The following is a 23,150-nucleotide window of genomic DNA, read 5'->3' as shown; positions in this document are numbered from 1 at the left end:
TATATTTTGAAGGGAAAAAATGAATGAATTCCTATGCCCCACAAATAACCAGAGATGCATTTTAAATAAAGGCACACATTCTACTCATGTAAAAACACACTGATTCCGGGACCATCCATGGGCTGGATTTAGAAGGCGATTGGGCCGGATCTGACCCCCGGGCCTTAGTTTGCCTACCCATGGTCTAAAGGGTTAGTGTGATCAATGAGGTCAAGGATGGTGGTGGCAAGGTCTAGGGTAAAGTTGGCAGTGTCTAGGGGGTAAAATAGGTGCCAAGGGTGAGTGAAGCAAGCAAAGGTGCAGCCCCTAGTATATAGCTATAGGGAGGAACTAACTTAAAGACCTTGAGCTGTGGGCTAGTCACTGATGGAGGAAGAGGGGGGCAGGGAGTGCACCGCCCCCGGCACCCAAATCCTGGTGGTGTGCCATCGGGCCTCCCCCCCCCCCGGGCACCACGCCCCAGGATGCACGGCACACCATGCCCCCACCTGCTCTTCGCCCACCACTTAGATTCCCACAGAGAATGTGTCTCAAATACAGAGACGGACTCAGTCCCACAATCCTACCCACCCCCTGCATTCTGGATAGGTACATTCGGCCTACAACACTTAAATTTTTACAGCAAAAATATTCATCTGGAAAGACACCTTAATGCTTTTTTCAGACAGGAGAGAAATTATGCAGGAGAGATTTACATAAGTGATGTGTCCTCCTGGAAATAAGCCTCATGCTTACTGAAACAAGGAGAAGTCAGCACGCAGCTCAGCTGTCTGCCACATTTTTTTTCCTGCATGGTTTTAATGTCACATATTACTATGTGGTGTTAATTCTTTGTTTGATGAAAGATTGTAATATCCTCTGTTGAGCTTGTGATGTGTAGTAATGGAAAAATCCCATCTCCCTCTGGAGACAGATATATGTAGATGCCAATATAGTAAGGGAGATTGTGTGTGTTGCAGCAAGAGGGAAGCAGCCAGCAGGCTTCAGACTTGGCTTGCAGCTTTAATTCACTGGATAAATTTGAATCATTCACTTCACTTCCCCCATTCTGCAGTTTATCCTTCTGCAAAGTGGATAAATACCTGTTCAGTACTGAAGAAGGAGGGTATCTGATCAGTACCACGGTGCCAAACGTAACAGGTTCGATCCAGACTCAGCCATGCTTAAAACAGACCCACTGAAATCTACGGGACTTAAATTAGCAAACTCAGCTGCCATTGATTTCAGTGGGTTTACTCTAAGCATGGCTTGTGGAGCAATCCAAACTTTTTGCCGCCATGTGGAGCCACCACCACCACAACAACCTGGCCAATCACAGTAGCAGCAACAGAGGGGGAGGCAGGTATTAGTGGATCCCTAGGATGCTGGTCAGACCTACTTCCTGCTGAGTCAGAAAGGGAGAAGGTAGTGGGATCAAAGCTGGGTTAGGTGGGGGAAGGGGAAGTCAATGTTACAAGGTGAAGCCTATAGCAGGGACAGACAAACTCTGAGCCCTTGGCCTGTGTCGCTATAGAAAGTAGGCTCCATATGAATGTGCCTCCATAAAAACAATAGAAAACCTTGAACTGGATCTCAGGAAGATCAAAGACCAAAAATCCAGCAACCAAAACCCTTCCTTTCTGATGTCTAGTAGTTTATGTGGATGACAGCTTTGGGATGGAAGAGCATTTTTAAACTAATTGTTTTTTAATTGACTTTTCCAAAGGAAAACAAAAGCAAATACAGTCAAACAATACAAAATAATCCCTAATAAAGCAAAATGTTGTGGTCTGTGCACACATGTAAGGGGCAGAAGGGGAAGGAAGGAAAGGAAATCTGGTGGTCCAGACCAACCTGGTGCTCAGACAGTCAAATAAATAGTTTTGTCTAAAGAGAACCAGGCAGAGGGCCTTCTCGGTAGTGGCGCCCACCCTGTGGAATGCTTTCCCATCAGATGTCCAAAAGATAAACAACTATTTGATGTTTAGAAGACGTCTGAAGGCAGCCCTGTTTAGGGAAGTTTTTAATGACTGATATTTTAATGCATTTTTCATCGTCTGTTGGAAGCTGCCCAAGGTGGCTAGGGAAACACAGCCAGATGGGCGGGGTAGAAATAATAAATTATTATATTATTATTATAAAGAGTCCATGTATCAGATACATTCCCATCTTTCTTGTGCTTGAGGTCAACTTCTCATATGCTGCAGTTGTGTCTTGTCCTCAGTCTGCTGTCCAACTGGGGTGCTGGTGGTAGACTTCTCTATGTTAACCTCCACCTGCCTGACAAAGTGCCACCACCTCAGACTGCCATTTCAAGCAGCTATACCTGGGAATTATGAAAGGGCAACAAATCATCAGATTTATTATTATTATTATTATTATTATTATTATTATTATTATTATTATTATATTTTTACTGCCAAGAAGTGGCAGGGGGAAGAGATGTGAGGGTTTTTTAAAATTATTATTATTTTTTTACCTCAAGTGCCAAAATAATTTTGCAGGCTTTGGACAGTAAGCACTTTGACATGGGAAGAGGGTGCCATTTTCTGTTCTCCCTCATTCAGTTAATATGTATCGGACCATTGTGGTCACAGACTCACAATGCCTGCATAACAATGAGACTTTCAAGGGAAATATGGCAGCATTCCAAAACAGAGGTTAATGCTTGTGAGGAAAAATAGCAGATTTGACACTAATATATTAACATTGCTGGGAGGACCTGAAAAAATAGTGGCACCCTTCCAAATTAAAATAAAAGGTTAATAGAGGGATACTGCCGGGGTCAAGGTTTTTTATTTCAGTTGGCTAAGTGATTTAGATGACAACCTTCAAACATTTATAAAAGGTATTATTACTGGGAAATGTTCTGCTTAATGGAACAACAAAAGCCATGCCTCAGCTTATATGAACAACAGTTTTACAGTTCTTTATATGTAGTTTTCAAAACCCTTCAGCTGCTAAAAAGAAAAGCAATGTAAGGATGAAATAATACACATTAGTTTAGCTCATTTGCTGTAGAGTAATGCCAAGCAACAGGTGTGATGCTTACCTTTGTATAGGAAGGTATACAAAAGTAAGTATGCATCTCTCTCCATTTATTTGGGTGAGCAAAAGGCATCATCACAGTTCAAGGACACAGTTCAAGCAAGCAAAATCACTTGAGGATATGGAACAAGGCCAGTGAGCTGTGTGGTCCAATGAAAGGTGTGCCATAGTGAGAGTCCAGAAAGTAAGATTGCCCCAGATGGCCACATTTAGGGCCAGGGCCTGAGGATTCTCACCCCTCGATTAGATCTTATCATCCCAGTGATTCAGGAGTCTCCTCAGAAGACCATGTGGGGAGAGGGGTGGGCATATCATTCCATCAGAAATAAATTCTTCACACAGTGTACATGTTTTAAACAAACAAAATTAAATAAAAGAACTGAGCCTTGGCTATGCAGCTTGTGTTCTTGTGCATAAGGTAAGATTTAAGGGGTGTGTGTGTTTAGTTCAGATTTAACCACAGAACCTAGAGCTTGCCAATCAGAAGGTTGGCTTTTTGAATCCCTGCGACGGGGTGAGCTGCCGTTGCTCAGTCCCTGCTCCTGCCAACCTAGTAGTTCGAAAGCACAAAGTGCAAGTAGATAGACAGTTACCCCTCTGGCAGGAAAGTAAATGGCACTTCCATTCACTGCTCTGGTTTGCCAGAAGCAGCTTAGTCATGCTGGCCACATGACCTGGAAGCTGAAAACAAACTCTGGCTCCATCGGCTTATAGAGCGAGATGAGCATGCAACCCCAGAGTCGTTCACGACTGGACCAAACGGTGAGGGGTACCTTTAACCAGTGATCCATGGAGGATTTAGTGAATTGCCAATAGAAATATTGAAACCCTGTATGGATTCATAGTCCAGATCCAGACTAAAATTGGAAATGGGAAAATCAGCCAATGTAAGGCTGTGATATTGATCGTCAGTGCTCTTAGCCTCTTAGGACATCATGTATCTTTATCACTTCAGAGGATATTGCCTAGTTGTACTTGCAGCTCCTGTGATCACATGGAGACAAGGTATCTATGGAGGACTAAAGACTCTTTTTTTGTCTTTAGGGTAGAAGAAAGTTTTAAAACCTTATTCTGGTCCATATTTGGTTTGTCTGAGGTAATATCAGTGGTGCTGAAGTACGACCACAAGTTTATTGAGAACATTGGATATGTGCTCTATGGAGTTTATAACGTCACCATGGTGGTTGTGCTCCTCAACATGTTAATAGCCATGATCAACAATTCCTATCAGGAAATTGAGGTAAGGTACATAAAATGTGATGATGTAGCAAATTTAATTGGTGGCTATATATTATGAAAAGGAAGATCATTTCTTTTTCTCACTTTGTCATTTATTTTAGTTTTATTTATAAAATTTCTATCCCACTCTTCCTCCCAAAGGAGCCCAGTTCCGTCACTGTGGCCTTTGCTCTCTCTAAGGGCAAAATCCATTTCTACCCAGTGGGCTTCCTCTATTTAATTTGCAAATGATTTCAAGATCACTTGAGGAAACATTTCTGTGTACAGTATTTCTAATCTGGGTTTGGATGATGGGGCACAATATGGCTAAACCTGCCCCCAGCCTACTAACCATAAAATAGGATGGTTGTTTGCTGCTACCTCTTTGTAATGTAGTTATATCTGAATCCCTGTGAAACACAACATTACACCAGAAGAGAGGTTTTAAAAAGCTCAGTAAGCATCCTGCATTTATCATGGTGCAGATTTAAGAATGGACTGTCAGCAGATGTCACATTCTCTTACTGACACTGATAGCTTTTTGGTTTTCACTCAGCAAACAATAATTAATCTGGAGATCTGAAGGTACAAGTGGAAAAACAGAAGAAAGATGCCATTTAGATCAAAACAGGCAGTGCTCACCTTGAATTGCCCTCCCACAATGGTTATTTGTGTCTTGGCTCCTTTGACAGTCATGTAGCAGTGAATTTTTTAAACTGAGAAATGAACTTGTTTGCACATCCTACATCTGAAAAAGAACCATATTATAGGAATAAGGCCATATCGAGAAAGAAAGAAAAGGCCTGATTATAATCCTACCAGAAGGGATGAGAAGTCCAAACTGCTATGTGAGAATCTGTAGTGGATCAAATGCCAAAGAACTGGATATTTCTGTAGTGCATTTGATTCATGGCTAATTGCAAAAGGAAGTTATAAGCAGCATTTTTGCAGACGGTTACTTCAGGACAAAACATTTTGGCACCTGTGCAAGAAGATCAAAATCAAAAGCACTTTTTAAAGCACATTTTCAAGACTGTTCTAGTAACAATGAGCTTACCTATCCAGGAGCCTGTGTGTTTTGTTTAAAGTTTGGTAAAGGTCTGGGTCGCAAGTCAGACTTTAATTTATAGGGATGAGGAGCAACCATTGCTTCTTTATCCCAGAATTCCTAGGTGTATGGCCTGACATCTGTAGTTCCTCGGAGGGACTAATTCAGCCTGGAATTTCCATCTGGGACTGAGTCTATAAACAACCTCATGCCTCCAAGATAAGCCTAGGTTTTGTACATCCCACCCTCCCTTATTTATTTAAAAGCATGTACACACTGCTTTGTATTTCTTTTTTAATCTTGCCTGAGGAAGACATCTGGAGAATCGAAAGCTTGCTGCACTTTTGTGAACTTTTGGTTGGTCCCAACAAATGTATTGCCCATCTGTGGAATGATATAAACTGAGTTGTCTTCTGAAATGGTAATATTGCCATCTTTTAAAAAGCAACCCCGCCCCTTTGTTCCTTTTGCAGGAGGATGCAGATGTGGAATGGAAGTTTGCACGTGCCAAGCTTTGGCTTTCATATTTTGATGAGGGAAGGACTCTACCTGCTCCTTTTAACCTAGTGCCAAGCCCTAAGTCGTTTTATTATCTCATAATGAGAATTAAAATGTGCCTCATAAAACTCTGCAAATCCAAGGCCAAAAACTGTGAAAATGATCTCGAGATGGGCATGCTGAATTCCAAGCTAAGGGTATGTCCTTTTATTTCTAACAAAAGTTGTGGGTGGGGGATTGTTCATTCATCCCTTCATTTAATCATTTTGTTTAAACCAGTGTTCTTCAACCTTGAGTCCCCAGATGTTGCTGGATGACAGCTCTCATTGTCGTCAGATAGCTTAGCCAGTGGTCATGTTTGATGGAAGTCCACCAAGAATTGAAGCTGAAGAACACTGCTTTAAAAATGTGGTGGCCAGCCTTTATGGAAATGTGACATAATATGAGAGAGTGTCACTCTAGTGCAGGCTTCCTCATACTCAGCCCTCCAGATGTTTTTGGCCTACAACTCCCATGATCCCTAGCTTGCAGGACCAGTGGTCAGGGATGATGGGAATTGTAATCTCAAAACATCTGGCGGGCCGAGTTTGAGGAAGCCAGCTCTAGCGCCTGCTAAAGCTAAAATACATCCACAGTCTCCCCTATGCATTGGTGTGGCTTGTGTTTGCTCTGCAGAGTCATAGAAAAAGCAATAGCACAGCAGGGAGAACAGGCAGCGAAGGTAAAGGACCCCTGGATGGTTAGGTCCAGGCAAGGCAACTATGGGGTGCGGCACACACCTCACTTCAGGCTGAGGGAGCCGGCATTTGTCCACAGACAGCTTTCCTGCTCATGTGGCTGCACTGTGCTATAGCCAGATGCATCAGCTGCTATTCAAGAATGTTATCCTATTGCTGGTTCTTTGTCCAGAGTTTATGAAGTTGGGGGTGGAGTAGAGTGGGGGGGGGGTAGAGACAAAAAAGAGAATTTTATTAGAATGATGTGACCCCCACATCTCAATGTATAGTTTTTCTCAGCAGCAAAATAATAATGGCACTCTCCCCCCCCAAAAAAAAAAAATTAGACGGCAGGTGTTCACTCAGACCATGACTTTCAAAACCTCATAGGCTTTGAACCTGCACAGCCTTCGCCAGGGGTTCAATGAAGAAAACTTGCAAATAATTACAGTAATATCAGTTACATAGAAACTGCTCTTTTTAGTGATGAATTAGCTCCTTCTGGCTTAATTTGGAACTGGCCTTGGCAAACTGAGCTATTTTCCAAAAGAAAGTCAGTTCTCTCTCCACACCCTGCTGACCAATTCCAAATTCAAAAACTCTCTCAGGCTGATGTCACTGAGAATGCAGCAAGGTTTCCAGTTGTGTCTCTCAATCCATTCCACAACCTCCATGAAACCTTGGGTCCTGCTCCGCTGCTCCTTCCTTTTTCCAGAACATTCCTAACAAAGGCAGCCAGGTCTGTTTCTATAGATGGGTGCTTGTCTTTCCTGCTCTTTTGTTTCCTCCATCCGTCCTGTGCATTGCTTCTATAGCAGTGTCCCAAGTGCAAGAAAAAATCCTGGGGAATGTAGTTCTCTAAGCCATCAAGATAATAATAATAATAATAATAATAATAATAATAATAATAATAATAATAATAGTAGCAACCTTAAATAATTATACTGTTAAATATTGATTTCAACTTGCACTTATATGTGCTCTTTTCTTATACATTCTAACAAAACAAAAATAAACCAAAGTAAAATCCAATAAACTAAACTATGTCAAAATAGACTTTCAGTCATTTCCCGATGTAAGTTACATTTACAACTTTTACAACTTGTACTTTTACTTCTTACCTTACTCTTAATATATTTTCTAATACTTTCTTATAAAATATTGTGCCATTTTTCCTAATTTAATAATGTTTAATTTACACAAGGGTCATTCAAACATTGCCATAGAAGTTATGTAGTTATTATATTTTTGTAGGTATTTCTTGAACTTATCCCATTTTTGCGTGAATGATTGTTTTGTATTTCCCCTTAATCTATTTGTCAACTGAGCCATTTCTGCATAGTCTAGTAACTTATTCTGCCATTCCCTTACTGTTGGTACCTTTCCCCCTTTCCACTTTGATGCAATTAATAACCAGGCAGTGGCTGTTGACTAAGCCATCTAAATCAATGGTATGGGCTGTGGTATCCTGGATAACTATGTTTTCCAAGCTATCTGGTTCCTGAGATGTTGCTGAAATATTTTAGGCTACAGGTGCTGGGGCCTGGGGCCCTCCAGAGGCTGTTGGACTCCAGCTCCCATCAGCCCCAGTCAGCTTGACAAATATACAGGGGTGGTGGGAGTTGTAGCTGAGCAACAACAGGAGGACCACAGGTTTCCTGCTTGTGTTCTAGAGTATGATGCGAGCATCTTTGGATAAGCCTCCCCCTGGACACAGCAATTGTATCTGCAGGGTGTCCTTCACCCTTATCAACTGAAAAGATCATCTGGAGGGGTGAGAAACAGGACCATATCCACTGTAGTGCTGTTGTTTTGAAGTTTTATTACAACAGTAGGTTCCTTAATAAAGCTTCGGGAACCACTGTGTAAGGGAAAGGAACTAGGAAGAGAAATTTGGATACACGCCAAAGAATATGTGACATCTCAACCAAGTAAGCAACAGAGCATCTCAAGCTCCATTGTACAAAAAGAACAAAATATGGTAGGGATAGATTACCATTTCTGTAATTTTCTGTTTCTGATGCATGAGGAGAACGCTGCATATTTAAAGAGCTTTATAGATCCTTCAGAGCATAATCAGCTGAAAAAGTGGCTTCAAAGGATTTTCAAGCTCCTTTCCAAGGCCATACAATCAGCAGAAACAGTGATTTTTCCAAGTGTGTTTCAGAGAACTGAATTCCTCAGTGAGAAAATCAATAATGAAGGGCAAGCTTCCTTGAAAGTCAGCTCACACCCCCCCCCCCCGCACACTACTGATTTCCTCCTTTGTTGTAGAGCCATAGGGACCGTTGGATATATTCTTGGAAATCCCCCACCCGTATCACCAAGTGGCCCAATAGAATTGTTGCTAGCAGTTTGTGGGAAATAACTAGGCATCCTACACATGTCCCAGAACCCTCTGCATCTACAGACAGCATAGAAAGGGACTGTTGTTGGAAGTAAATTCATAAACCTCATAATTTCTGTTCTGAAATAAGTGGTTGCACTTTGTCCCTGCCTGTCCCTGCTCCACTACACTACTGGTTGTACTGGGCATATATATAGAGAGGGGGGGCGGGGGGAGAATTTTTCACTAGGTGTTTCATGAAGCAGAAAGCCCCAACTATTTAGCATTCTGGGCTGTTAACCAGCAATCTGTCTAACGAAGGAAAGGTCAGCAGCCAGCCAGCAGCATAATAATGCACACTGGGTGGGAAGGAAAAAACAGATGAGAGGACATAATCAAATACCTTATTTAGTTCTGGTAGAACTGAAAAGGAATTTGCAGCAGGTCAGCAGAAGGTGTTGGAGCAGAACACCTGAATGTGCAAATCTCCAGCATAGTTATGGGATGGAACAAGAGGGATCCTTTCATTCCTAGGTGCAGCCAACTGTGATACCAATTCTGGAATAACCCTTTGCTTTATGAATTTCACCCATCTGTAAAGTACCTTACGTAATCTACTTAAACCTCCATCTTAATATACATCCTTGAAGTAAAGAAAAGTCACAAAGGCAGAGAGAAAATGGGTTTTTCTCTTTTTCATTTTCACTTCATCCCATTATCTACAATAAATCACCACCATCAAAAAAAAAGGGGAGATGCACCAGTTTGATGAGGATAGACTACTGCCAACACATAACTCCTGTGCTTAAAAGCTTTCACTGGCTGCCCATATGTTCCTGGGCCAGGTCCAAGGTTCTCATATTAATTTACAAAGCCCTTAACAACTTGCGTCCAGGATCTCCTAAGGGCCACCTGATCCCTTATAACCTTGCCCAATCACAGAGATCTTCAGGTCCAAGCTTGTGGAACTCCCGCCTGACTGAGATTTGACAGGCATCCACTTTCCTAAATTTCAAGCACACAACAAATAATTTCTTATTACACCGGGCATTTTAAAGTAGTGTTTTGTTTCTTGGATGAATTTTACTTGTTCTTATTCTTTGTATACTGCTTAGAAATTCTCAATATTAAGCAGCATATAAATACCCAAAATAATAAACAAACCAACACCAGCCCAGAAACTTTGTAACAACAGTTGTCTGTTGTGGGGCCTAGAGGCTGATGCTGATGAAACACAAGATCTCTCTGGAAGTATGGCCCCACAGCCCCTTACTGAGCATGTTTCTCCTTTACACAATTCATATGCGAAAGGAGGCAGTGTAGGTAGGTAAAGATTTAAGATTTAAATTGTACAAGGCCACACTGAGTGGGTGAATGTTTTCGAACACCCTTCTATTGAAATCTATACTGACAATCTAACCCTACAATCGTTAAACACTGGGTTGCATGAGAAACTTGAAGAGTTTATACCTCACTTAAATTCAAGGACCAGATTCTTTTTTCACAAAGTGCTATGTATTCAACAGTTTCTCATCTACTGCAAAAGTGTGAATTGCCAGAAGCACATAGCAAAAGGAAACTAAGTCATCTGGAATATGAAACTTTGTCTTGGGATGTAATAATTAATATCAGGTCGTTTCTTTGCACAATGCAGCTCACCCCTTGCAAGGTGTTATTAGCCATCCTTTTCTTAGAACTTCACTTCTACTGCTTTCATAAGAACATTTCTTCATTGGTGATGTGCTCTACATTTGTACATTTCAGAAAGTCCGTTTCGAGTCCAGTACTCAGAATTCAGACTTTACTGTGAAGAATGCCTACAACAAGCCCACAAGATACCAGGTAATGGCAATACAAAAAAAGAAAGGTGTGGCATAGAAAAACATAAATATGTCAGAAGAGGTTCTGCTTACATGTTTGTGGTCTACACTTCGATCCTACACATGTCCACTTAGAAGGAAACCAATCTTTAGCCATTTCCAGAGAGATAGTCACATCAGTTTCTTGAAAAAGGGTCTTGTGACATCTTAAGTAATTTATTATGGGATATGTTTTAGTAGACTTCATAAATGGGATAGAGTCCATGAAAGCTTATGCCATAACAAATGTGTTACTCAAAATAAAATAAAATAAATTATTTCCAGTAGTACCTTAGAGGCCAACTAAGTTTGTTATTGGTATGAGCTTTTGTGTCCATGCACACAAAAGCTCATACCAATAACAAACTTAGTTGGTCTCTAAGGTGCTACTGGAAGGATTTTTTAAATTTTGTTTCAACTATGGCAGACCAACACGGCTACCTCCTTGTAACTAAATGTGTTACTCTTTAAGCTTTAACATACCCTTCCTTCCTAGTAACTATGCCTAAGATCTCAGCCTTAGTAATTTGTAGATGACCTTCACTCATAAAAAAGCACAAAAGTCAACTTAAAGACCATTCCAAGGCAATGCAGACTATACTATACTTTATAGTGTACAAGAACTAGCAGCAGATATGACACCCTCAGTTATCCCAATCTAATGGATCATATATCTATGCATGACTGAGGATCTAGAGGTGACCATTCACTTAATATCAAGCTCATGTAACTCTCTGTTTAATTCCCACGATACAGCAAATCAAACAAAATCTTTAAATGTTAGGTTGCACAGTACCATTCAAAACACACCTCAGGTATATTAGTTACATAATACTTTAAAACAAACAAAGAAAGGATTGCAGTGTTTTATTTTGGAAATTGCACGGAAGAAGCAATCTACATATCTCTTTTGAGATTAATAAGAGAATCACTTCCGCAAGCTCTCATTCACATCACTGTTTTGTTCTTTATATAACGTTAAATGTTTTGAATTTGTTCTGATCTGTTTGTAGCCTCTGGTGTATTAACTGAAGTTCAGTGGATTGTGTTGCAAAACAATAATCAGGATGGAAATGATAGAATAACAATCTAGACCCATTGCTAAATAAACAGCTTTTGTTGCAAGATTTGCAGAAGTTTACCAGAGCAATCCTAACCCCTGATTCATGCTGCAGGTAATGAGTTAGGATGCAGCAGAGTTCCTCTGCAGCATTCTGCTAGGGGGTCTCTAGTAATGCCTGCAATTAACTACTGGAGTTGAGTGGGACCAAATGCATCCTGGGGAAATGAGAATGGCAGGTAGCTGCATCTGTGCTTGGTGCTTTGCTTCTGAGCACCGCTGCCCTGCCACCCTAGAAAAGAAAGTGAGGGGAAGAAAAATAGATGTCACAAACCATTTTTAGACCCTGCTGATGCTAGTCTTGCTTCTAGTTTAAGATTGCTTTTTAAAGGATTAGACAAATTCATGGGGGTATCATTGATCATTTGGTGTGATAGCAAAATGGAACCTCTATGTGATCAAAGGCAGAATATCAGAAGCTTCCCAGGTGTGTCTGTCTGGTTAATATTTGAAATACAAGGATGCTGGACTAAAGGGACCTCTGCATCAAGGCTCTTGTGGGTCTTTCACTTCTAGCCTTATAATTTACTCATCTGCATGAGGCTTTGGTCAATCATAGTGGAAAGTGATGCATGGCTTTCTACCAATGCCAGCTATTAAGTCATTTACCATTCTGGTTCCAGATGGTCTTGAACAGATAATGAATGTATTTTTCAAGGAAAGCTCCTAAAAGCCGAGCCAGAATTTTGAGTTATGAGGGTAAAGCTTGAGAAAGATAGAACTGGCCAAACCAGGATGGCAGGCCATGTGGCCGGCAGTCAGGAGTGGATATTTGGCAACTGGAATCTTCACTAAATCAGGTCCAAGGATGAAGTTTCACAAGATCAGGTTGGGAACATCACTGCAAACAGAAAAAATGGAGTTGGAAGACAGCACCTTGAAAAACAGAGACCGTATGGGACAGATTTAAGGGAAGTGAATGCGGGAGAAAGTTCTAGTTTAATTGCTTTGTGCAAAAGATAGAGCATTGATGGATCCAGGAACATCACTGAAGGGGGAATGGTTGGAGCGGCAGTGCTGCCCTCCATACAGGCGTACTACTGCTGCTCAGTAGCTCAGGGCAAGGTGAGTCAAGGTGATGCCAAGATTGCTGGAAATATGATTTGGCCTACACACACATCCCATGCACTATTGCTGGATGAATCAAAAGACCACCTAGTCCAGCAGCCACAGGTCCCAGTGGGAAGCCCATAAACAAGATATGAAGGTAGTCATCCTACCTTCTGTTGCTCCCCAAGCCTTCAGTGGTATAATGTCACTGAACCTGGAGCTTTTATATAACCATCATGACCAGCAGGCATTGGGAGACCTATCTTCCCTAGGAAGAATCTCCCCCCCCCCCAAAAAAAACCCACCTCTCTGCAATGGCCCCTTACAACTTTTTTTCTCACCATCTGTCCTTCCAAACATATTTAAAATTGTTGGCAAGGAGCAGAATATACATGTGATAATTGGTGAGAGCAGAAAGGGTTAAGGACTCTCTTCCATCAATCAATTCTCCCTGCCATTGTCCTAAACCCATTGCCTTATGTGAGGTAGGGAGGGGACAATCCCAGTCCAACCCCCTTGTACCTACAAACATGTGAAGCAACAGGAAATGTCTTTCAGACTGGTGCTGCACTTGTGAACTTTGCTAGCTCAGTGTACGTCTGGGCAAAACAAAGAATATGTGAAGAGGAGCTAAGTGGTACCAGATATTTAAGAGAAGCAAAATAGCAAATGCTTTCAGGAAGCAGATAGACATGCAGTAACTGTACATAATAGGCAGTTCATCCAACAGCTGCATTCATAGTTTAGGGTCAAACCTAGAATGGCGACCCACGAATTGTATCAGGATACACACTATCCCTTACATTCACAGACAGATGTTGAATGTTTTTTGACCATATTCTACTCTGCTAAAAGAACAAAGTTCAAACACACTTTTTTGGGGGGGGGTAACCAGTCACCCTCCCTTGTTCTCTTGAGTTCCATCTCCATGCTAAGTGTATCTGATTTGAAACACACACACACACCGGCAAAAGGTTTAAAACAATGAAGTCAGCCCAAACTAAAAAAGCCATGACACCTTCTGCATGAATGATGTTAACGTCAGAGTAATTGTGCAGTATAAATTATTCTTTTCAAAAGGGAGCAATTATAGTACATGGTAGGTGAAGACCCACCTAAGAGTACTGAAGCCAGAGCCATTATTATTATTATTATTATTATTATTATTATTATTATTATTATTATTATCCCTGAAAAGAGACAGCTGCAATAACATTTTTTCTTTGCTTTTTATAATGCTCTCACCAGGCTCGGTTCCAAAAGATACATTATTTAAAATGTCAAGATTCTGCCCAGAGGAAGAATAACAAAGTAATAATAATAGGAAGCAAAACACACTGGACAAGCATACTTAGACAAAAGAGAGAACAAGCAGCAGCGATCAATTCTGTTGTCTGGCCAGTAATTATTTTCAGCTACAATGGGATAGTGTAATGTAATTACTAATATGACTCCCTGCTCGGTTCTGTCTAGTTAGCTTTTAAAAGTGATGCATCTCTGCCATGTGGAAGTTAATGAAAGTACAGAAATACAGGCGCTGTGATACCAAGGTGGGAACAGTAATAAGAGGACCTCAGAATGTGGTTGCACTCGAATGATCTCTTGATAATAACCCACATGCTAGTGTGTGTATCTATATATCCATAAGTTATTTTGGTGTTTGATGTTTTAATATTTCAAGCTGTTTAATGTGAAATATTGAAGTAATATGTTTTTTTTCCCCTGTGGGTATGTATCGGAGCCAGTATGAAATATGGACAATACAACAAAACATGAGAAAAAGCCACATATAGTCTGCCTTTCCCCCATGTTCTCCAATTTCCTCTCTTTCCTAGAACAGACAGGTCCCTGTAGGGATTTGCTTAAACCTTAAAGAACAGCAAATTCTGTCCCAGAATAGGGTTATGCTTTAAAATCTTGAGCAAATAGCTGCATCATTCATTGCTCTCAGTCTATGACTTTAGTTTTCCTTCCTTGCACTCTTTTTCACATGTCAAATCCTCTTAGTTTATCCACAAGTTATAAAGAAGATTCCATTTTGGAGCAGTTTTTCCAGGTGAACCCTGTGGAAAAGGAGTTTCACAAGAGCAGCTGTGCTATAGAGGAGGAGGAGGATAAATAAATAAATGCATAAACACAACAGGCTCCAATGGGCTGCTAGGTGATCATTCTGTTTATTTCTGATCAAAAGGAACTAATTAACTTTGGGAATCTCTTTGCACTTTTGAATGAGAGCTTGGAGGAAGTATCCTCTGCATCCCAACTAAGGGAAAACCATTGGCACTTGGGACTTTGAACATTCAGGACCATCTGGGATCACATCTGGAATAGCATCTCTTTGTCTCCACTTATATAGAAGAAATACTACAAAAATACCGGTGCCCTCACTTCCAAAGGAAAACAAACCTGCCTAATAGATAACGGTCATCTGCTTTGAGATAATAGTCTATAGACCCCTCCCCCCCACCTTGCCTCCAGCACCCCTCTTTTTTGCCCTCAGGTACAAATCCAGCTATTGGGCTGAAAGAGATTGTCCTCTTCTGCTAGACACATTTGGCAATATATTTATTAGGGCTAATTTTAACAGTTAAATTAATTGATGAACTTTTTTTAATCAACTATAAAGTTGCCACTGATTAATCTGGGAGCATATTCCTTTTTATATATTAAAAAATGCAAGTGTTTATAAAAGTGTCATGTGACAAACGCCATCTTAAATGAAGGATGCCCTTCTGTGTGAGCCAGGGTGGACAGTTTGTCTTATCGACACATCAATTTACTTGTAATCTATGCTCCTCAAAGATTGTGTTACTATTAGATGGGTATTTAAACAGAAAGCTGACATCTTCTGCTTCTTATTTTGATTAGTGCTATATAGATTAAAATGCAGAATTGTGTTGTACCAAAAAAAGGTGTTCTGATGTACTACAGTTACACCTATACATGACATTTCCAGTAATGGTTTGTGGAGTGGACCCCAAAAGGTGCTAGGTTATCTGGTGGATCTAGTGAATGGGCATAATAATCGTGTACTTACAATTTCAGTTAAAGACTGCATGTCAATATGTAAAACATCTAGAAGTTTGAGATTACCCATGAAAACAAGGGTGCTGTGCATGTGACTATGCTGGTCGATAACCCAAGAAAGAGAAAGTAACTTAACTGATCAAAGCCTACAATAATTTGTTGTGTCAGAATTACAAATACTGCTGAACACATGGAAGGAAAGCCAAACATGGTTTTATTTATAATAGTCAATATTTATTTATTTAAAGTGTTGCTTCAATGGACACAATGTGATCTCAATATCAACTGCATGATTAAATACATAGTAAATGAAATTCCAGGCATTCAACTCTTATTGGGGAATGTTGCAAATACTGTATTGTGGTAAAAGGTGTGTTAGGTTGTTGTGAATGACAAGGAGATGGTGGCATTTCTGCATGCTGATTCCTTGTTTTCCTGCCCCATACCCCACTTCTTAGCCTCCTCCTTAAAAAGTAGTATTTCCTTTGGGATTCAGTTATTTCCCCACTTTCCCAAAACTTGTTCCTCAATTTATGTTTTCCCAGGTGGCAACACTTCTTCCCAATGGATTCTACCATCATGGTCATCTCCAGCACATAGTATGTGTATTGTACCTCGTGTATTCTTCCAGAAGTACCGTAACCCTGTCTCTCTTCTACATTGCCACATTGCATAATATATCTCCATTTATTATGCAAACTGTATATGCATGGTATATACAGGTTTCACTCTTTTTATTGGTTCCGAGTATTTTGTCTCTATATTTCTTTGGCAGAACAAGGACAGGTTTGTTTTTTCGAATAGGTTTCCTGGTAGTTCATGTTTTTTCTTACCTTCAAAGAAGAACATATGTTGAAACAATTGCACTGTAATGCCAAATCATTGTTGGTTCACACATAATATAAATGAGCAGGAATAGTAAGAATAGTATAGGCAGAAGACAGGCAACACTCCTCCTATGAAATTCCTTAGGTTGACTTACCTTAGTATCCAAGCTATAGTGGGCAATCACATGTTGACAGTGATGGCTACCTGTCAATAGATGGGGAGAGGGGACTACTAGTAATCTGTCTTTAAACTCCCAAGAAATGAATGGCACTCTCTGAACTGTGTTTCTGTGTTTGAAGCTGGAACACTATGCATGCAAACACAGCAGAATACTTTTAGGGTATCAGGGGTATCCAGAAATACCTCGATGTGGGGATTGCCTTTGTTAGATTGGGGTAGTTGTTTTGAAACACAAGACGTTAGGCAAAGAAATAGCTGGAGAACAAGGTGAATTGTAGATTGTTGTTCTGAAGTATTTGCCTCTGGCAGGAAGGGATGGATATTCCTGGAGGTGACAATCTTCATAGATTTCTCCCCAAATCACTGCTCAGATTTTGGCATTAATATGTTTTCATTTTTGTTCATTTCCCATAATTCAAAGACGCTCATAGGAATTATGTCACAGCTGTGTGGTACAAGAAACTTGCAAACTGAGGAAGTCACAGGGACCCTTTACAAGATACCTTTTATTTTATTTTATTTATTAGATTTATAGGCCACCCGTCACGAAAAGATCTCAGGGTTGTTCACAAGATAATGCAATCAATGAATGGGTGCAATCAGCTTTTAGCCTGCTGGAGATGAGGCCCCCACATTGCACCAGGCAGTCACGAACAAAGTAAATAATCTGTAACACTGAAGATGAGTTACCCCAAATATTTGGGGTGGCAAATCTTGGATTATGGGATGAAAGTGGAGATGCTTGGAGGAGAAGGGTCAAGAAATCAAATTCTTAATTAATCATTCATTTCCCACTGATTCCAGGGAGGGGAGTTGCACTTGGACCTTAGTCCTCTATTAAAAGAATTGGGACCTAGAAGAGCTCAGCTTTAGATGGACCATGCCCATATCTTAAAAGAAATGCAGGCTGCTTTCTCCAAAATTGTGCCAATAACCAGAGTAAATAAGTTGAGATTTAGGTGTGGCATCCTGTTATACCAGACACAAAACTTCAAAATAATGTTGCCAATCCATAAGGTGATTGATTCCATACGCTTATGGCACTTATGGACATAGCCAAACTTACAGTTTGGAAGGAGAAGGGAGGGAATTTTATGTAGCATTGGAGGCTGTACAATTGCAGGGGTAGGTGAACTGTTACTATGACTTAGCCTGTCGAAGCCTCACATATCCTGAGCATTAAGAAAATGAAGGTACCTAATTTCTGGGGCCGCAACCCTATAATTAGGTTGAATATTTTAAATTGAGGGCAAGGTTTAGTGGCTAGACTTGAAAGTAAAGAGAACACTTTACATTTTGAAACTATTTGGTTTTGAAGTACCTTCTCAAGAGAAAAGGAAAAGGGGGAAATCATCAAGCAGCTTTCTGAATTATATTTTCTGAGTGATGTATAGTATATGGATTTAAATTTAATCAATTAAATGACTAGCTGTCAAAGGAGAATGAAAGTGCTCAACTAAAACTTGCAGCATGGGAGAAGTATATTAATATCATTTCTCTACAAAATATTCCTTTTAAAATTGGACCAACTCCTTTTGATTATGATTGTAATCCTACAATTTGCTGCCTCCCCTACTCCTTTACAATGGTATAGTAACGCTATATACAGTCACTTGGAAGATAATCCCATTGAAGTCAATGGAGCTTCTGAGTAGACATGTACACAACTGAACTGTTAATGGTATTATAGATTGCAAGCATATTCTAGTTTGGAATAGTTATCATTGTGCTCTTTCAGGCTTTAATCCCAGTACCCAGATTGGACTCAGTGGGGCCTACCTCTTAGCAGACATGCATGAGATTGTTTTGCTGTTATTACAAGCTATGCCATTTATTGCTTCTGAATAGTATTTTATTTTAATACAGTGGTACTTCTGGTTACGAACTTAATTCGTTCTGGAGGCCTGTTCTTAAGCTGAAACCATTCTTATCCTGAGGCATGCTTTCGCTAATGGGGCCTCCCGCTGCGCGTGCACCTTTGGCACACAATTTCCGTTCGCATCCTGGGGCAAAGTTTGCAACCAGGAGCAGCTACTTCTGGGTTAGCAGAGCTCGTAACCTGAAGTGTTTGTAACCAGAAGTGTTCAGAACCAGAGGTACCACTGCATATGGTTGTTGTTAATTTGTCTTTCTGTTGTCTTTGAAAGTGGAAAGACTTTTTTTTCAAATGTTAAATAATATATGCTTCTCTCATATTTTCTGTAAAGCCATTCTTGCCCATGTCTAATGCTTCTCTCAGCCATGTGGTGCTACTTCCTGTTTTCTCTTTGCAGGTTTTAATACTTGAATGAAGAGATTGCAAAATTAGGATTTCATGGAAGGAAACAGTATCTCCCTGATACAGTTGTGTGTAGTGTCTTTTGCCAAGTAAATTGATTCCCATTCCTTCGTTTGAATCTACCCAGTGTCTATGGCAAATCACACACAAATTATTGGCTCCCTGCTTTTTCTTTAGCTGATAATTTGTCAGGAATTTACTCTAGTGTTAGAAATGTGAAGATTACAATTCTTAAGTAGGACCTTCGTGGATGCAATAGACACAGTTCTTAAATTACTTACTCTGACATAATCCCATTGGCTTCAGTGGTAATACCATGAAAGTATTTATTTATTTAAGGAATGTAAATGCTGATTATATGTTGTGCGGAATGGCATAGTTCCTGCCACCTCTACGGATGCTCAGATAACAGTCCCAGTGTCATTAGGGCATCTTAGCTAACGATTCTGTCTTCTTCTGGTCACGTTGTGCAGATGCCTGATTATCGTCTTCTAAAGCAACTACTCTATTCCAAACTTAAAAATGGAAAGCATAACCATTCTGACACCCAGATTGGATAAACATAAACAGTTAGCCAAATCTATAGCAAAATATGAACATAGGAAACTGCTTATACCAAGTGAATCTAACTCAATATACTAACTGCCAGTATCCCTTCAGAAAGGAGCCTTCCACATCTCTACCAAAAGATGCTGGTGGATTCATGTTGACATGTTTTACATATAAAGCATCTTTTCTACCACTGAGCTACAGCTCTCCCCACATCTTTTTGGGTGGCAGAAGATATTGACATCACTATATAGAAGCAACCAGGGAGGTGGCAGCAACTGTGCCAATCCAGAAAAGTATAAAAGCAGCACTCTTGATTTACACATACTGCTGCTCATCTTTCACATTTTATAATGGGAACACCTCATAGCAAGTGAATATATATTACAATTTTTTAAAGAATGAAGCTCAAACTTCTAGACCACAATTCAACAAAAGAGTTAGTCTGCCTATACTTCCTGGGTAGCATCCAGTTGTGTCCCTCCACTGACTGAAGGCTCTTTGATGCAGTGGAGACCTTCCACCTTCTCTTCCTCATTTGTCCTACAGATTTTAGCAAATTTCCCCATTTCTCCTACAGTCTCCTGTGCTACCTCCCATGATGCTTCAGAGGGCACACAATCCCCTGGAGTAGAGGGAGGGATGCAGGAGATTGGAGAGGGAAAGGGGAATTAATGAAAATTACCTCCTCCCTTTCTACTCACAGAAACTCCACTGAATCAAATAAATTTTCATTAGTAGAAAACCACCATTGGGTCCAACCCACTGAAATCAATGCTACTATGTATTGTACGGATGTGGTCAGATAACAACAATCCACTAAACTTTTTAATTGAATTTTCAGAAAATAATGAAGAGACTTATTAAACGGTATGTCCTAAAGGCTCAGGTGGATCGAGAGAATGATGAAGTTAATGAAGGCAAGTTCTTTTAAACTTACCATTATTGTTGTGAACCTTGTCTGAATCATGTAATGTTTTTAACAGCTTTTGTAGCAACACATTCACTTCCCAGTTGAACCTTGCATGAATTACTTTCTGAGGCGGCTTCTTTCATATGCACAAAGGCAAAAATATGGTGCAAGGGGGAAATATGTTGTCTGAAATTACTGACATCTCTGAGGTCTCCGAAGTACAACATTCCTGTCTTGTAGTTCTTCTTTTTCTGCTGGAAATAGCAACAGGCTTGTGCTGCTTAGTTGTAGATGCCAAAGCTAATTCGTTTCCAGTGCATGATAATACTCAGTTGTGATAAGTAGAGACAGATATTAGGAAATCTGAAGGATATAGTGCCCATTCTGGGCCCAACACACAGGATTCCCAACAAGAATGAGATCCATCAACTTCACATGTGAGTGCTGCTGTTTCCTAAAATTCAGCACCTCTGAGAAAGCTATGGATTTGACAGTACATGCTTAACAATAGTTGGAATAAAGTTCATTGTGGTCAAACATTTCATCTACCCTTTTGAAGCAGTCATCATAGGGTACTCACAGGGTCTCAACCCAGTTGGGTCCTTGCATGCAGCATTAGATGTGTTCATCTATTCCATGACTACAGCTTTTCCACTCACAGGAGGAGAGGGAAGAGCAGTGGCACAAAACTTCTGTACAAAAGCAGAATTTACAAGAGAGAGGAAGAATAATGTAAAGGGCAAATGAATTGCCGGTTGTTATCATGATCCAGTCTGGTTAATAATAACTCTTCCCCCCACCTTGTTCTTGTTTTTAGGAGAACTTAAGGAGATTAAGCAAGACATTTCAAGTCTCCGCTATGAGCTTCTCGAAGAAAAGTCACAAGCAACAGGAGAGTTGGCAAGTCTAATACAGCAGCTAAGCGACAAGTTTGGAAAGAGTTTAAATAAGGACATTTGAGGGCAGACGAATAAAAAAAAAGAAAACTTTTTTTTATTTCAACCAGCATTCTAAAGGAGCAAAAACTGTGCAAGAGAGGAGCATCGAAAACTGTATCTTTTGCAGATTATCAATTGTTTTATGGGGACTGTGCATTTGTTTGGTTTATTGGGTGAAGCCAATGATCAATTAATTCCTTTATGATATAAAGGTGACCTTTTCGTATAAAATCAAGCCTTTTGACATCAGATATAGATGCATAAACTTGAGAAGATAAGCTTGGTTGTTCTAGATACCCAAAGCAACTTTTGAAAACCGGAAACAAGCCAGGTCCTCCATTGCGATGTGTCAGCATACGTTGAATGGGGATCGGACGCATCAGGAGGAAACAAGAGCAAAAGAAGGTGCCAAAAAAAAGGTGTTTGACAAAACTGAGATATTTTACATGAGTGTCCCTACTGGACTGCAAAGTCCTCAAGTTCAAATCTCACCCCAGGGCAGAGCTGCATTTTATCTTGGCAGACACAGGTTCCAAAACTTCTTATTTGCTGAGATAACATGACTGTGGTGCGGGAAGGTAAGTGTGTAGCTTTTCTGCACCCACCAATTCGCCTCTGCGCCATTTATTTTTCTCTCCCCAGCAGGCGTTAGTTCAAGTTGAAGCCTGGGTTTAAGAGGGAAAATGGTATAAAACGACATGGGATAGGGCGTGAATAAGAGAAGGGGGAAAGGTGCAATACAGCCAGTGCCTGCCAGTACTACCTAGACATTACCCTTCCATTGCAGCCTAGTAATGTAGCTCTGCCTCTACCTGACCTCTGGCTGGCTGAGCTGCTACACCATACAGAGATGGAGTGGGGCGAGGCAGTAAGGCTGTGTAAATGCACCAGTGGAGCCAAACCTGCCAGCATGTTTGCACCACAGCGACTTTGCCACCACTGTACCCTTCCCCATCTCCTGGGACACTGCAGCAGCTCAGCCAGACAGAGGCCAGGTAGGTAGCATAGCCTTAGCACCCATACACTGATGCTCTTCAGTTGTACATGCATGCAGAATTCCCATTGACTTTCTGTACTTAGGGGCATATATCCATCCATGCAGGCAGGAAAGGGATGGTTCTGAACATGCCTCTTTGCTTATCTGTTTCCAGTCAACTCTTTCAATTCTGTCAAAAGGTACCATAGCCCAATCAACTGAGAAACCATTTTTGCAATGTGTCCGCTCCCCCTTTCAGGTACGGCGGCATTGCGGGATGGCAGAGGCTCCTCCAAGGCCCCAATGAGGGAATCGCAGCATCGGAGCGCCATCCAGATAGGGGGTGGGCACATGTGCCCCCTATCAGAAGCCAGATCCTAGCCTGCATCCCAGACTGGCAAATGGGGATGCAGGCTAAGACACGGGCTAGGCCAGGTGGTGGAGCCAATGGAGCAGCAAGGCTTCCCTCACGTCCACTCCCTGGCCATTCAAACAGTCCTCACCTGGGGCCCTACCTGCTTTTCCCTCCTTGGGATGCTGTGGGGTTTCTACCCCAGCTGATAAACGGCAGTGGGGAAGCAGTGGGTTTTGTTCCTGCT

General features: G+C 40.8%; 1 protein-coding gene across 2 annotated transcripts in view; it reads left to right on the top strand.

The window, feature by feature from the left end:
- Positions 1 to 22,749, top strand: part of TRPC7 (transient receptor potential cation channel subfamily C member 7) — a 103,107-nt gene extending 80,358 nt beyond the window's left edge. The window contains exons 8-13 of one of the 2 annotated variants that reach the window (XM_081893273.1): positions 4,072 to 4,267; positions 5,767 to 5,988; positions 10,598 to 10,675; positions 16,435 to 16,488; positions 20,569 to 20,644; positions 21,455 to 22,749. In XM_081893273.1, coding sequence (XP_081749399.1) covers positions 4,072 to 4,267; positions 5,767 to 5,988; positions 10,598 to 10,675; positions 16,435 to 16,488; positions 20,569 to 20,644; positions 21,455 to 21,597 — 769 coding nt within the window. In that variant the 3' untranslated portion in view covers positions 21,598 to 22,749. The remainder of the gene's footprint in view (positions 1 to 4,071; positions 4,268 to 5,766; positions 5,989 to 10,597; positions 10,676 to 16,434; positions 16,489 to 20,568; positions 20,645 to 21,454) is intronic. The other variant, XM_081893274.1, reaches the window with a different exon arrangement.
- The last annotated feature ends 401 nt before the right edge of the window (positions 22,750 to 23,150 follow it).

This window comes from Podarcis melisellensis, assembly GCF_964234715.1.
Source record: "Podarcis melisellensis genome assembly, chromosome: 2".
Taxonomy (NCBI): domain Eukaryota; kingdom Metazoa; phylum Chordata; class Lepidosauria; order Squamata; family Lacertidae; genus Podarcis; species Podarcis melisellensis.
This window is presented reverse-complemented; position numbering and strand designations above follow the sequence as displayed.